Genomic DNA, 14,401 nt, shown 5'->3' on the forward strand with positions numbered 1-14,401 from the left:
GAGCTTCTCTACACATTCAGGCCTAGAGTGTGTTCATGTATTATTTATTTAATGCAAATTAACCCTGAAAGCAGGTCAGGTCAGACAAATTTGAACAGGAAAAACTGCACTCCTTTTAGTGTAGATGCACTGAAAGAACAACCGTGGGGAAAAAAAAAAACTTTCTAAACTGAAACCTGCACTGTAAAAAAAAAAACTGTAAAAGTCTGGCGGTAAAGTTTCCACATGGATACGGTCAAATTACAGTAACAAAACCTATACTGCAAAATGACATATAATTAACTGTAAAAATACAGATCAAAATGTACAGTCACATTTCATTAAATACCAGTAAACTATGATTAATTTATAATTGAATCCATTTTATGTTTATATACCTATAATGTCAAAATACATAAAGAACCACTATCTTTCAGGTTACAGTAATATCTGTTCATTTAGGGCATTGTGTATTATTCTCCATGAATGCCTTGTAAATTATCTTGAAACATTTTTCTTGTAGAATACCTGGGAAATAGTGTATAAAAAGACAATGAATTATATAAACTAAAGACACTTACATTTACAGTATAAAGCAGTCATTTTACAGAACTACTGTATTTACTATTGTGTAAAATGTCAAAATACATTAAAATCAAAAATCTTTCAGGTTTTTGTAACTCAATGAAACTGCCTGGTCTTGTACTTTCCTGTTAAAACATTGTATTTTTGCATGCACAATAACTAGAAAATAATGTATTAAAAACTGAAAACACTTTTAAAACCAAACTCAAAATTGTACATTTACAGGAGTTATCAGTGAATTTACAGAATGTGTGTGTGTGTTTGAGCTTTCATATCTTCTTTTAAAACACCGTATTTGCCATTCTCTCATATAAGTGCGGTGAGCATGCTGCTGTTTGAGCTTTTGCAAACAATTTAAAAATAAAATATTCTGATGGGGTCAGCCAAACAACTTTAAGACTTCAATTAAAGCTTCAACACATGCATGTAAAAAAAACAACAACATTATAAACAGAATTGAACAAGTTCAACACACACTCCGACGCCTTTAATTCAGTATTCACCTTTTCATTTGTTGAGGGTATCTATCCTAATGTCGTAAAAATAAACTTGAACATTATATTTAAATGATTCCACTGAAATCCTCCATTGTATATTTAAATCAGGAGAGACTTAATTAAGATTGAACACGTATTTATTTAACAATATAGGAAATAAATGTCTCTGGAATGGAATGGAGGTGACTGGGACGGAGGAGAGTCGCAGCGATCACACTGAAATGACAATCTGACTGTGGAAGAGAGAGAACAGGTTTTAAAATGTGACCACGGCACGATGATTGGTTGAGAGAGGTTGTGGAAGATTCGGGTTGGAACAATACTTAAAGAGTAAACGTCACAAATCAGCTGATCACCACAGCAGGGAGACGGAGGAAGTGGTAGAGAGAGAGTGGCTAAGTTGAATGAAGAAACTGAATAAATTGTGTGAGAGAATATAACTGCTTGAACTTATGCTGAGCTCCCTTACATGAAATTAAAGCGTGAGAGTCTAAAAGCACAACATCAAAAAGGAATGTTTCTTCTACAAATGGAGCTCAGCGTAAGTTCAGACAGGAAGACTGGTTATATTCTTTCACTCATTCATTCATCCTTTCACTTCAACTTAAACCACTCCCCCTACTACTTCCTCTGTCTCCCTGCTCTGGTGATCAGCTGTTAATGGGCGTTTATTCTTTAAGTGATCAACCAACCAGACCTGTGCACAACCTCTGTCATCCAATCATCCAAAAGGCTAAAACAGTTCTCTGTCTTCCGCAGCCCTTCTGTCTTTTCAGGGCAACCGCTTTAACCCACCACCGCCCCAGTCACCTCCATTCCATCTCAGCAGGGTCCAGATACAGGCTCGGAAACCCACTCCTTATCACAGCCTCCATTCATCTTCACCACCACCAGTGTCTAGACTCCATAGGGGGGGGGTCTCCTATCCTGCTGTCGGCCTCATTACCCTTCCGAGTACATGAAGTCGTCACGATGGAGTCTAATCCCCCAAAGACTTTGCACATTCAAATCTAAATTGTTGCACATTCATTGTTAAATAAATAATTGTTCATTCTCAATTAAGTCTCTCCTGATTGAAACTCTAAGAAATCTAAGAACAGCTGGATGAACAGATGTGACCGCATCTATTCTAAAAGGCCTCCTTTTGGTGTTGTTTCATTGCTACAGAGGCTGATCAAATATGGCAAAACCTGTGAACAAAAGCATGCACCTCTTTTTATATGTCTGGCAGGGAATTTTCCATTGTTCTCCCACTGACAGCAATAAATAAACCAGTTTGTCCTCTATGGAGCCCTGACACAATGTGAATGCCCCATGAAGTGCTCTTAAAAATATATTCAAAGCGCTACACTTTTCTTCCCCTGCTCCTCTTTTATCTGCTCTCTCCCTCCCCCCACAACGCAAATTCACCAGCCCACCACCTCTTTCCTGTCTGGCTGTGACTTTGCTGGTGGCACTGGAGCCGAGCAGGGGAGGAACCTCCGAAGTAGGCCAGGTTGCAGCAGGTAACACAGAGGCATTCAGGCAGACTGGAAGCTTCAGGATGAGAGCAAAAGGAACAGGACACCCTGGATCACCCTCAGGCAACGAGGGGGAGAAGAGAGAGAAGGAGGGAAGAAAAAGGGGGATGGAAAAGTGTTTGTTAATGTTACAGAAAGATAAGAATTATAAGGATAAGAAGGAAAACTAAAGTGAAAAAGAGAGAAAACAACAAAAGAATTAAAAACGGAAGAGAGAGGGAGAAAAGGGAGCAGCAACAACCAAAATCAGATGTGTATAAAATCTCTCGTGTACGTGTCTCCGCATTCTGTCCTGTTCATCACCTTGTGTTTGAACATCATATATCCTATCAGTTTCTTCGGCACATGCTTATGCGTTCGCCAGTACATCCTCAAACACATTCTTTCAAGGAGCTGCTTGATTCAAATGACTCCTCAATTCATGCCGACGAGTCACCAGCGAGGCTGAGCAGACAAAAGTAAGCCACAGGGGATCATCGTGTTGCAAAAGTGATAACAGGTGATGAAGAGGCCTGCCACAGTTCCAACTTGTGACTTGTTTGGATTTTTAACTCTCTCTGCTCCTTGCATAGGGAGTTCTCTGTAGTAGACAATATAGTGAACTCATCGACACAATAAAAAAAAAAACAACTTCAACCACTTCCGTTATCCCCCTAGATTACGATAACGACGTCATTGCTGTCACACAACTGAAAATGTACAGCGAGCTGGGGGTCAAAGCATAATGGTATATATTGTTTGAGAAGTAAGCACCAGTCATACAATCATTTTCACAATGCATAGTGGGTTACAAAGAGTCTACTGTAGGGTAATGCTCTATCATAATTCGGACAAAGACTGCAAAATGGCAATGGCCCTATACTGTATACTCGTGTCATTTTGGACAGAGACCTTTAAGCAATCTATTAATATGTTTACATTTACAAATCGGTCAAATATCTGCAGATCTGTTTATGGATTTGAGGATCTATTCATGCTTTGACAAACAGTCTTGCACACGTAATGTCTCCTTTTTAAAATCAGCTCTATGTCACTCTCTGTTGTGATTTACGGTCTGCATACCTGGTGTTTTATTTGTCCCAACAACATACTTACAACTTTAACAGTGTATACGATTCAGACTTTGAAAGGTAATTAGCATTGAAGGTGTTGCCAACTTTCTACAGTTTCTGTGTTCAGCTTTTTTTTTTACAACAGAGCACCCATTAAAGGTACACAAAACTATAGTTTGGGTTAGATGAAGGTCAAAATAGCAAAGGAAATCCTTTTTTAAAGAGTTTCATTAACAATTTATTAACATTAGGATTTTAAAAAGTCAATATATTGCAAAAGTGACTAATTAGGCTTGATCCTTAAAATTACATTTTGACAATTAATAGATTTATATGTTTATCTGAAAGAGTGATCACATTCATGTATGTTGGCATAGATATGTCAGTTTTTTATATGGAGATTTGATGGACTGGTGATTATGTGTATGTAGGCCACATATAGGCATCAATAAAGAGGTAGAAGTCCCTATAGGTTGAACACAACAGACAAACTGCACGTTTTTCATCGGCCTAAGGCGTGTGCAGAATGGCCATATAAGACACAGCAACAACAATGCAGCAACAACGGGGTGCTGGTCATGATTAAGGGATTTTCTGCACCTCTCCTCTCGTCTCTGGCCATCAGTAACCAGAGTGCAGCAGGGACTGGAGGCTGTGGCTGGATGAGAGGAGGAGGAGCAGAGTAGAATGTTAAACATGTCCTCTAGACCCCAGAGGAGGAGGGAGGGAGGGCAGCCAACATGGTAGACTGTTCACTCCCTGCCTCTCTCTTTTCTTCTCTGTTTCCATTCCTCTTCATCTTTTTCTCTTACTTTCTTCCTCCCACTCTATCTGCAGTTTCCTCTTATGTATCTCTTAGTTGGAAACGGTTCAGATTCATCATTCCATTTCCATTTGAATCTTCAGATTTAGTTTTGTCTCTAATTCACTCAGTGTATGAAATGTTATTAGGCTGAAAGATTTCACTGAATGAGGTCATGCTTACTTAAAAGAAGTTAAACCCCTCCCCTCAGAATGATTGATGGAGCAATATCTCTCTGTGCCTTTATCTCAACACTCACAAATAACAACTCCTGACATAAAATGCTGACTTTAGAATAATCTTTTTGAACAAACACCTTAAAGACAGGATCCTCCTGCAGGTAGCAAACGGACATTTCCAAAACATACACAAAACAATATATACTCTTAAATTCTGTCACTTTTGTGGTGGACTTTTGAATCAGTTTAGCCAACTAAGACTAAGACTGGATTAATATAAACCAAAGACTCTGGTCATTGATAAAAATAGACATTTACTGTGGAAAGGAGACCTACAACACAACTTCACTTTATGTTTTGTCCAACCTGCTCTGGCAGCAGTTTGGAAATTTCATAACTTTCCAAGACTCTATTCAGGAAGTAAATGTGGACTCGAGTTTTAAAAAAGTGGAGCAAATGCACAATAGCCTTAAACTGGCATGCCTTCCTATGGCCAGCAGGGGTCTGATTGTAAAGCACTCTATGAAAAAATAAGCCTTCTTCTCACACGATTTTCTACCTTAAGAAACGTTTTCCTGAAGAGTTTAATTTCCCATTTCGGGGGAACAAACACTGACTAATAATGGCATGTTTAAGGGCATGATTGTTGAGAAGCCACCTTTAGTATTAAGGTGTACCAAGGTGTATTCACCCAAATGTGGTCTCGTCTGACTCAAAAAAAAAAACGGTTTAAGGCCAAACGACTTCTACCCCTGAATCACTTGTTACACCATGAATGTAAAAGGCACAAATTAATCAGTGCATTGAGTTTGTGATGTAAAAAATATTTTTACCAAAAGTCAGATATCATATGACTCAAGAACACAATTATTTTTCAGTTCTGCAGAAAGCTACAGCCAGCAGCTGATTAGCTTAGCTTAAATGAAAGACTGAAAGACATTTGAAACAGCGCCTCAATGTATCATAACTTTTATCTCTTGGTTCAGCTAGGTGTTTCCAGCCATCACACTACATTAGGCTTGCCATCTCCTGGCTGCAGATACATATTCACTCTCTCATGGACCTTACTCAGTGAAAGAGTCCATTTGTACACTATCAAAAATGCTGTTTTATTGTAGGGTTTAACGTTGCATTAATAAGAATCGATTGTAAGGGTGAATTCTCAGTAACCACAAAGAAAGCACACAATGCACAGTGTGATACTGTTGGATGCATGTTAAACATGTATGCATGGACAGCACCTACGAAACCTATGGAAGCCAGAGACAATATGGTGTCATGTCATTACATACTAGAAGCTCCAGGCCAATCTGTGACAAGACACAGCCTCTCTCATTACAACAAGATCAGACTACTGCTGCAGCAGTTATGGCCTTTCAAAGTTTGAAGTTTTGACATTTAATTAAAGCATCCCCGACAGGCAACTCGCTGTATTTTCAAGATGCTAGAACACTGCAAAATACATTACTGGATGGATGATTGTTTGAGCCAACAGGCCAGCAGCATTGGTTGCTTTGTATCTTTAAGCTGAATTGATATCATAGTCTAGAAACATTAGCAAGAGATAACTGTGAAAAATGTGAACTTTTGTACCTACAGTGTTGTATGAATATGTACTGTGCTGTCTAGCCCACAGCTAATGCTGCATGTTTAGGATGTGAGCTGCATGCATCTGAAACATCACATGTGATCTAATCTGACACAATCTATATGTTTCTTCAGTATGTAATCTTTCTGGTGAGATTGTGATACCCCTCAGCTCATGCAGTCCATATAGTAAACGCACTAGCAGCAGCAGTTGAGGAGCAGTTCATTTTGCACAGACACAGCAGGTATCCTTCAGAGGACTACTTTTTATTTATATTCTTAGTATTAGAGAGGGAAATAGAAAAGAGGGGCAAACATTTCAAAGATCCATCGTAGCATTGTGGCCACTCTTTCAGAGGTAGTTTGGCACTTTACTCTACCATTGAAACCTTTCATTTCTTTTTATTTGTTGTGGGGAATTGCTGCAAACTAAACGGATCTAATCCTGTTTAATATTAAAATGTTTTTTTTTCAACTGCAGACCTTTTGGGGATTTATCATTAAAATACATGCAATAATGTTCACTGATGTAATGAAGCCAGTGAATAAGGCTCATTTTCCTGTCTCGTTTCACACAATCTGAATTTCACTGCAACAAATGGAGTTACTCCCTGTTGGCCATTAGAAACAATGCAGGTTTAAGACACTACTGCATTGGCTCCACCTTTCTAAACAGAAGCTATGTCCATTTCTTATATAGAGTCAATGCTTAAACACATTTATTTTTTTACATTTTGGTTAGTCATCTTTTCTGCACTTAGAAGCCTGTTTTTGAGTGAGACCAGGCCAAGGGAAGAACCAAAATAGAAATCAATTGAAACATCTGCACGTTGTGATGAAGCTAATACATCAATGAAAAACAACAGGCCGAAATGTTGCCAATAACCTAACTTATCTAACCAATTTGCCTCAGTACAGAATAAAACCTAAACAGTCACATCTTAAAGCCAGCCTGCTGCACTAAATGTCTGTGTGTTTGTTTGTGTGCATCTGTGTCTATATCCCTGCCATCCCCAAGAACATACCATGTGGCACCAGAGCAGCCTATCACAAGAGGGAGACAGTTGCCGTGCTCCTGGATGCAGTGAAGGGAGCTGTCCGTTTCAGCACCACGAAGAGGCAGCAGTAACCATGGTGCCCTGTGAGGATGAACAGGATGTGACTAATGAAACACAAACAAACAAAACACACAAGAACATTTTTTTTACATAAACTTCAGAATTCATCTAAATATATTGTTTAAAACATTACAAAAAATCTGTCAAATCCAGAAGAGGTCTAAATGTATTCAGATTCTTGCACTATATTTCCATCTAAATGGACCACTGATGCCTACTTTTTGCATTTTTAAAGCCCTTATAATGAATAAATCTTGCTTTCTGATAATCAATGCACATTTCGGTAGTTGTGACACTGTCAGAATCACTGCTGTCTCTGCTTGGCGAGGGGATCTGAAACATACGACAGTGTCAAACATACAGTGCATGGATCACTGAGCTTTACAACCTAACCTATCTATTTGTGTTGAACCCATCCGAGCCCTCCACTGCTCGGTCAGGTGTTTTACTCTCGCTGCTCATCCCTTTCATCATCTGTACCTCTTATCACCCCCGCCAGGAAATTAAAATACACCTCAGTCTGTTAATAACCAACTGATGATAATAAAGTGACACCTTATTGATCCCTGTCAGAGAATTGTCTTTTTCAAGCCCCACCTTCAAAGAGGAGGTCAGAGGTTGAATGTCACGCTGTGGTGCCTTAATGCTTCAAGACTCTTCTGCAGATTATCAAACGTTTTTTTTGGGTTTTTTTTTAACATAACTGTTTGTCCTGTATGTCTCCACTAAAAAACACAACATCAAAAATCATTTGATCTAAGCCTGGATTCCTAAGAGAGGGAAACTGTACTTTGAAAAATATCTGCCCCATAAAGATTCTTTGCTCTGCATTCAGATTGCATTTGAAAAGGTTTTGCACTGATGTCAAACTTTCTGAAGACTTTTAAGGGTTTGTGGGCATAAGGAATGTTTATGTTTTCATTCAAAGCTAAGAAAATACACAGGGATACCATTCTGAAGTACCATACAGTAATTTAAAACTTTAAATTTGACAACGATCCAAAATAAAAATGAAAAGACATTGTCCTCTAAATTTACACCAAACTTTGGTTTCTGGTGGTGTGAGACCTTTGGAAAGAAAATATTTATTTTGCAGGTTGGTACATCCTTGACAATATTTGAGTTTTATTTAAAACAACAAATAAACAAGTATTATTTTTTCAAAAACTCTGACTCTAAGGCGGTTTCATTCCTGTATATGATCCTACAATGATATCTGACTACTTCTCTATCTAAATGTAAAATACATAATTGTATTATAAAGATTATTTTCTGTCAATTAATGGTTATTTTTTGTGTTTTTTTCCATTTTATAATCTAATATTACAACATTTGAATTCATCTTTTTTTTTTACTGTGTTCTCACGTTGTTTCAATGCATGTCTTTACCTTATATTACATGATTTAAACTTCTTTGTTTGCAAGATGCTATACTGATAAAGTAGCCTCTCTTTGCTTTAATTTCGGAATAATTATCAATAAATTTGACTCTTGTTGATGGAGCACGTGTTCTCTTATTTCGAGCAAACCACACGTGTCTTCTGTTCAAAAGAATGAAACAACATATGATTAGTTTAAGATTAACTGACTTGTTGAAAATAACTTTTTTGCAGTGCGCTTGTTTTTGCGTAAAGTGCTGCTGCTGCTGCTGTGCATGGAACATCTCCCTCTCTCCCCTCTCTCTCTCTCTCTCTCTCTCTCTTCCTCGCTCCCTCGTTGTGTCGATTTTTTTTCATCCTCTGCTTCTAACCATCATCCACCCCCTCCTCCTCCTCTTCTCTCTCCACTTCTATCTCAGCTCTGCGAAGAAGAAAAACGCGGAAACCAAGGATTGATGTGTTGCTCGGCTTGACATTTTATACATATTTGCGCACAAAATCCCCAACGCTTGACAGCTTTGCGAACAAATACTAACACCGCTTTTTACGATTTCTGATGATTTTCATGTCATGACACTAGACGGCTGTGTATGTACATGCGTCCGTTGTGCTCGGGGTGGCCGTGATATAACCGTGTAGGATCGTGTGGATGCTGGGGGAAGAGGCTCTGACGCTCCGGGGAGCTTCGACCAACCCTCCGTGTCGTCCTTGTTCCTGCGACCGGCTGCATGACCGGTGATGCTCGGGCTCTTCGCCTGGATGCGACCCTCTCTCCGCGGTGTGCCGTCGGTACCGCTGCCTGTATCCCCCCATAGCAGATTTCCACTGTCGCCGGAGAAAGGTCTAGGGACCACATATGGAAACTGGGGATCAGAATTTTAGGAAAAGGGAAACTAAGCAGGCTGTCGTTTGATTTTCACAAGTTAATTTTTCCTGCTCCTTTTGGCTTGACTTTTCGTTTTATTTGAAGAGAGGGGTTGATCGTCCTTGGTTGGTTTATATTTCCTTCATCTCTTAAGGAATGTTATCATGGCAGTCATGGTAATGGCTAATTGTTTGCCATTTCTTACCATTCTTTCCTTGATTTTGGGGGAGCGCTTGATTCTGCTGGTTTGAATTTGTTCTTTTACACCTAGTCCTTTTTTCCAATATTTTCAGCCCTGTCTGTCTGTCTTGCCTGTCTCCCATCATCCTCTTCCCTATATAGGAATACATGTGATAGCGTGATTCCTCAGAAATGCCTGAGATGAGCCTCCATAACTCACTGTTCCACTGTGTTACATCAAGGTAGTCAGATCTCACCCTCAATCCTTTCATCTGTTTCGGGTCTTCTACATTTTGCCTTTTTTTTTTGTGGCTGATTTGAAGAAGTCAAGCTGCCAACTGTGTTAGTCTTAACCACCCTCCACCCCCCACAACCTGGTGTTTCTTCATGTTTCTGTATGAATTAATTCACACTGCATGCATGTGTGTGCTTGTCCGTGTACTGATGTGAGCCTGAAAATGACAGTAGGAGGCTGTGTGGGAAAAATATCAAGCGCTACATGCACATCATTCTATTTATCACCGTCAAAGCTGTGAGGATTGTAATACGTGCAGCTGCTTTTGTCAGCTCAGAAGGCCAAATTCAGGCCTGAAAAAAAGATCAAATAGAAACAGAGAAAAATCCTCCATCTTCTCATTATTTCGGCCTTTTTCAGAGTTTGACATTTAGAGGCAAAGTAGGCCTAGATCCTGGACCAGTGCTCCTGTGGGATCTGCAAGAAGCCTGTGTTTTTAGGTCAAGATTTTGTTTCAAGAGAAGGGCAACTTCCTGCCACCTGAGGACCAGAACTTTGCAAAGCTCCTAGCCAAAGACCTTTTGACCTGTCTTTTGGGTCAAACAGCCAACCCTACACTCTCCTCTTAATTTTCACCTGTTTGTTGTCCCACCCCAAAACCAACCATACGATTTCCCCCGAGCTCCCCTAATTCCCCCGCCCCCCCAGCGGCCCCCCGCTACCGACGTCCGCCCGACATCGCCCACCCCCCATTTTCCGAGCTGGCGTGGCGACGCAAACTCACAAATATTTACTTCCTGTACATCAAGAGGAAAGGGGGCTCCCCTTTCGTGGAATGCGGCAACATGGGCGTTTTTGACCGCGGAGTTCAGATGCTGCTGACCACGGTAGGGGCCTTCGCCGCCTTCAGCCTTATGACCATAGCCGTGGGGACAGACTACTGGCTGTACTCGCGCGGAGTCTGCAAGATCAAGAGCAACAACGAGAACGAGACCAGCAAGAAGAACGAGGAGGTGATGACGCACTCGGGCCTCTGGAGGACCTGCTGCCTGGAAGGTGAGCCACAGATGTTCTGCTGAGGCCATATATACATGCACAGATACACCAACGACACACCGGGCTCAGGCACACAGGCAGATCGATCCCTATGTGCCCACACACACATACACAAAGTCTTGCATTTGCACTTACATGCCTACACATACGCTTGCATGCCCACACTATTCTGTATGTACTCTGGATCCATTTCCACACGTGAAAATGCTCACTCTCCGTAACCTACACACATCTATCTATCTATCTATCTATCTATCTATCTATCTATCTATCTATCTATCTATCTGCTTGGAAAACTTGTGCAGACATGTATAACAATGAATGCAGCTTCTTCTGAACAGGGTGTTATTGATAAAGTTTGACTTTCTATCTTGTTCAGGGTTTTGATTTTGGCCAGTGTGCAGGTTGTTTTTTTAAATGTCCCAACAGAGACCAGCTTTACCACACTTACAACACTTTTCAGCCTGTTAGTGTTGTCGTTGCACGGAGATTGTGGTTGTATACATGTAGAAGACAGAATGCTATAGATGTCTGCTGCTGGTTGAACTTCTATTGATGTATATGTCCACTAGAATTATATCACACACCTCCCAAATCTGTCTTGATTTTACATTCTTTGTCCATGTCTATATGGGGATGTTATCTCTGTAATCCTCCCTGTACTAGCCTGGAAGTGTTAGCTGCTACCTGTAGAAGTCTACTGTTTGAACTGAGGAACAACATCCATAATCCTTATTCCTCATTACAAAACTGTCCATCAAAGTTTTACAAAACAAGCTAGATTTATTTATTTTAAGATATTTTTTAATAATCATTGAGTCAAGCTCTCCTCATTGTGTCTTCAGGGGAAAACTCAGTGGTGCTACCTAGTTGCATCTTCTTGGTGTATTGTTTGATTAACCACAGCTGCATTTCAAATTCAAGAACTTTCCCAAGGACTGTGTGTTTCCACTATGGGGACCTATGGGAACCAGTTCCTAAAAATAGACATTTTAACCCCAAAAGGTCCCTGCTAGAAGGGTTGTACTTTTTGAAAGTAATGTATAGGACTTTTGTAGTTGAGACTTGCAGCTCTGAACATTTGTGATTGGCTCGAGATTCTACTGCATCAGAGGACTCTTTCACACTTCAGCAGACCCACTTTTCTAAGGTTTGAGGGTCTTTAAACCTAAGTGGGAATGCAGGCAACAAGTGGCTGCTAGAACCTTTTTATTCCTTGAAAAGTAGCTCATGCTACTCAAAATGCCAGGCGCTTTTGCTGCAAATGCAGCACGTTGTATGACTGTAGGTTGAACTGAAAGTTTGAACGTATTTATGTCTGTAACAAATTCAAATGTTTTTTTTCAAAAAAAGGGTTTCCACTTTTAAAAAATAGGCTCATGCCTGTTTAAAGAAGAACCATATTTGAAGAGTCTCCAAACACTCAGAAATTTGTATTGGCCCATGATGAAGTTGGGGCGTGAATGGGGTGTCTTGGACCTTTTTTAAAAACAAAATCAGTAACCAGCATTTTTGTTCCCCACTCTGCAACAGAGACACTTTGCTCACATAAACCTGTCCAAGTCATGATCCTAAAAATAGACATTTAATCCCCTAAAAACTGTTACCTTACAATTCAACCTGTTTTTAATTCTTACCTTAACACCATGCCATACTTAAGCCCAAAACCCACCTCAGTTCTGTTTCTCAAAAAAAAAAGTAATACAAGCACACACACACTCACACATACTGCTGAGGACAAAGGCACACATACGTAGATACTTACACCCGGCCTGTGTGATCCATCTTCAGCATGAATCACTGAACACCCTAGTTCAGATTCACCTGATTCATAGGATGACATAGTTTCAGTGCATTTGTGGTATTTCTCCCATGATTCAGTTGCCTTTTTCAGCGATAACTGCAAGTATATCAGCTCTCTGGTTATTTACAGTAACATGTTGTTTGATGAGAGAAGACCGGGAAAATGGTCTAACATCGACCCACCTACTACCAAAATGCTATACTTTCTGTTTATGTTTTTGGAGGCTGCTAAACGAATGCTGAATGTTTAGCATGGCATCGTATCCTATCCTATTGTTTCCTTTCCTTTGGTAACGTAGTGTATCAGATCATGTTAGCGTCTGAGTGCGGTTGTAGGAATTGTTAATGCATCAAATAATAGCATGTACTGTATGTTAAGTGGAATGACACCCTGCTGAGTCAAAAACTCTTTCTATAGGTTGATGTGTGTCATAATTAGCACCTAGCTGTTACTCGTGGACTGTGTGTTTGTGTGGGTGTATTTGAGTTGTGCACACATGCACATTATCCAGTTATGATGTTGACGCTCTCTCCTGTTGTGACCTCACATTGTCACATTGGTCGGGCCACACAGCTTAATCCTGTCACACACCTGTATCATCGCACCTCTCTGTAACAGTAAGATACAGTAACGTCAGGTGTAATGAGCTCCTCACCTTACATCACGAGCTAGCATTTAGCTGCAGTGGCATGTTTTTAACCTTACATAGAAGCACAGAGTTGACCAAGATCTTCTAACATGCCAACTAAATGGCCATATCTGACATTGCGGTAAAATGAGCATGTTGAAGATAAGCACATGACATTTAAATGTTGCGTCCTAATCAGATAGTACAAGCTTCAATTTAATGTAAGGTCACTATTCTAAAAAATGACAAATAACCCCTTAATTCATACAAAAAGCTGACTGTTAACTTTATTTGATTTGATATGAATCCCCTTGTGAGGATTGCATTGCTGCTGATATTCTTCCTCGGGTCCACAACAACCTATACAGTGACTGAGTCATGACATCTTACACTTAAAATCAACAAAACACTAATGATCAGGACAACACTTGTAAAACACCCCCAAATCATTCATACATTGATTTTAATCACATCAATCCATTGCTACAGTAGATAAAAGACAAATTTGTTTTTGTTCCCCTTCTACAGTAAAATCTGCAATAGACCCTAAAACACTTGCATTTAATCTGCATTTTAAACATATTGACAATAAAGCTACAATAAAGCTTTAAACCAGGACTATAATAGAAGACATACCTGGTTTGTTTTCATACGTTTTGATATATGGATCATACACAAGTTAGAAATGGAGAAACACAAGGCTCTGCCGAGGTAGCACCCATGTCACCTGTCACCACAAAATGAGATAAGCTTAGCGAAGCTAAGATGAGATAAGATGAGAAGATATAGCCTACTAAAACCTTTCCATGACAATATACATACACATAAATTACATCAAAACCAAACTGGTCTCACAGAAATACTAATAATGATCACAAACTCCAACAGTGCATTCGCGAAAGAAGCTCTAATAAATTAAAATGATGCACCATCAG

At 39.8% G+C, this 14,401-nt stretch overlaps 2 protein-coding genes across 3 annotated transcripts in view; one reads left to right on the forward strand and one right to left on the reverse strand.

Moving 5' to 3' along the window:
- Positions 1–14,401, reverse strand: part of LOC132987170 (protein CutA homolog) — a 140,584-nt gene that overhangs the window by 7,569 nt on the left and 118,614 nt on the right. The gene's annotated exons all lie outside the window — the stretch shown is intronic.
- Positions 9,064–14,401, forward strand: part of LOC132987158 (voltage-dependent calcium channel gamma-2 subunit-like) — a 65,895-nt gene continuing 60,557 nt past the window's right edge. Inside the window, exon 1 of one of the 2 annotated variants that reach the window (XM_061054047.1) lies at positions 9,064–11,034. In XM_061054047.1, the coding sequence (XP_060910030.1) occupies positions 10,824–11,034 (211 nt within the window). In that variant the 5' untranslated portion in view covers positions 9,064–10,823. The remainder of the gene's footprint in view (positions 11,035–14,401) is intronic. The other variant, XM_061054039.1, reaches the window with a different exon arrangement.

Source organism: Labrus mixtus, chromosome 2 (assembly GCF_963584025.1).
Source record: "Labrus mixtus chromosome 2, fLabMix1.1, whole genome shotgun sequence".
Classification (NCBI taxonomy): Eukaryota; Metazoa; Chordata; class Actinopteri; order Labriformes; family Labridae; genus Labrus; species Labrus mixtus.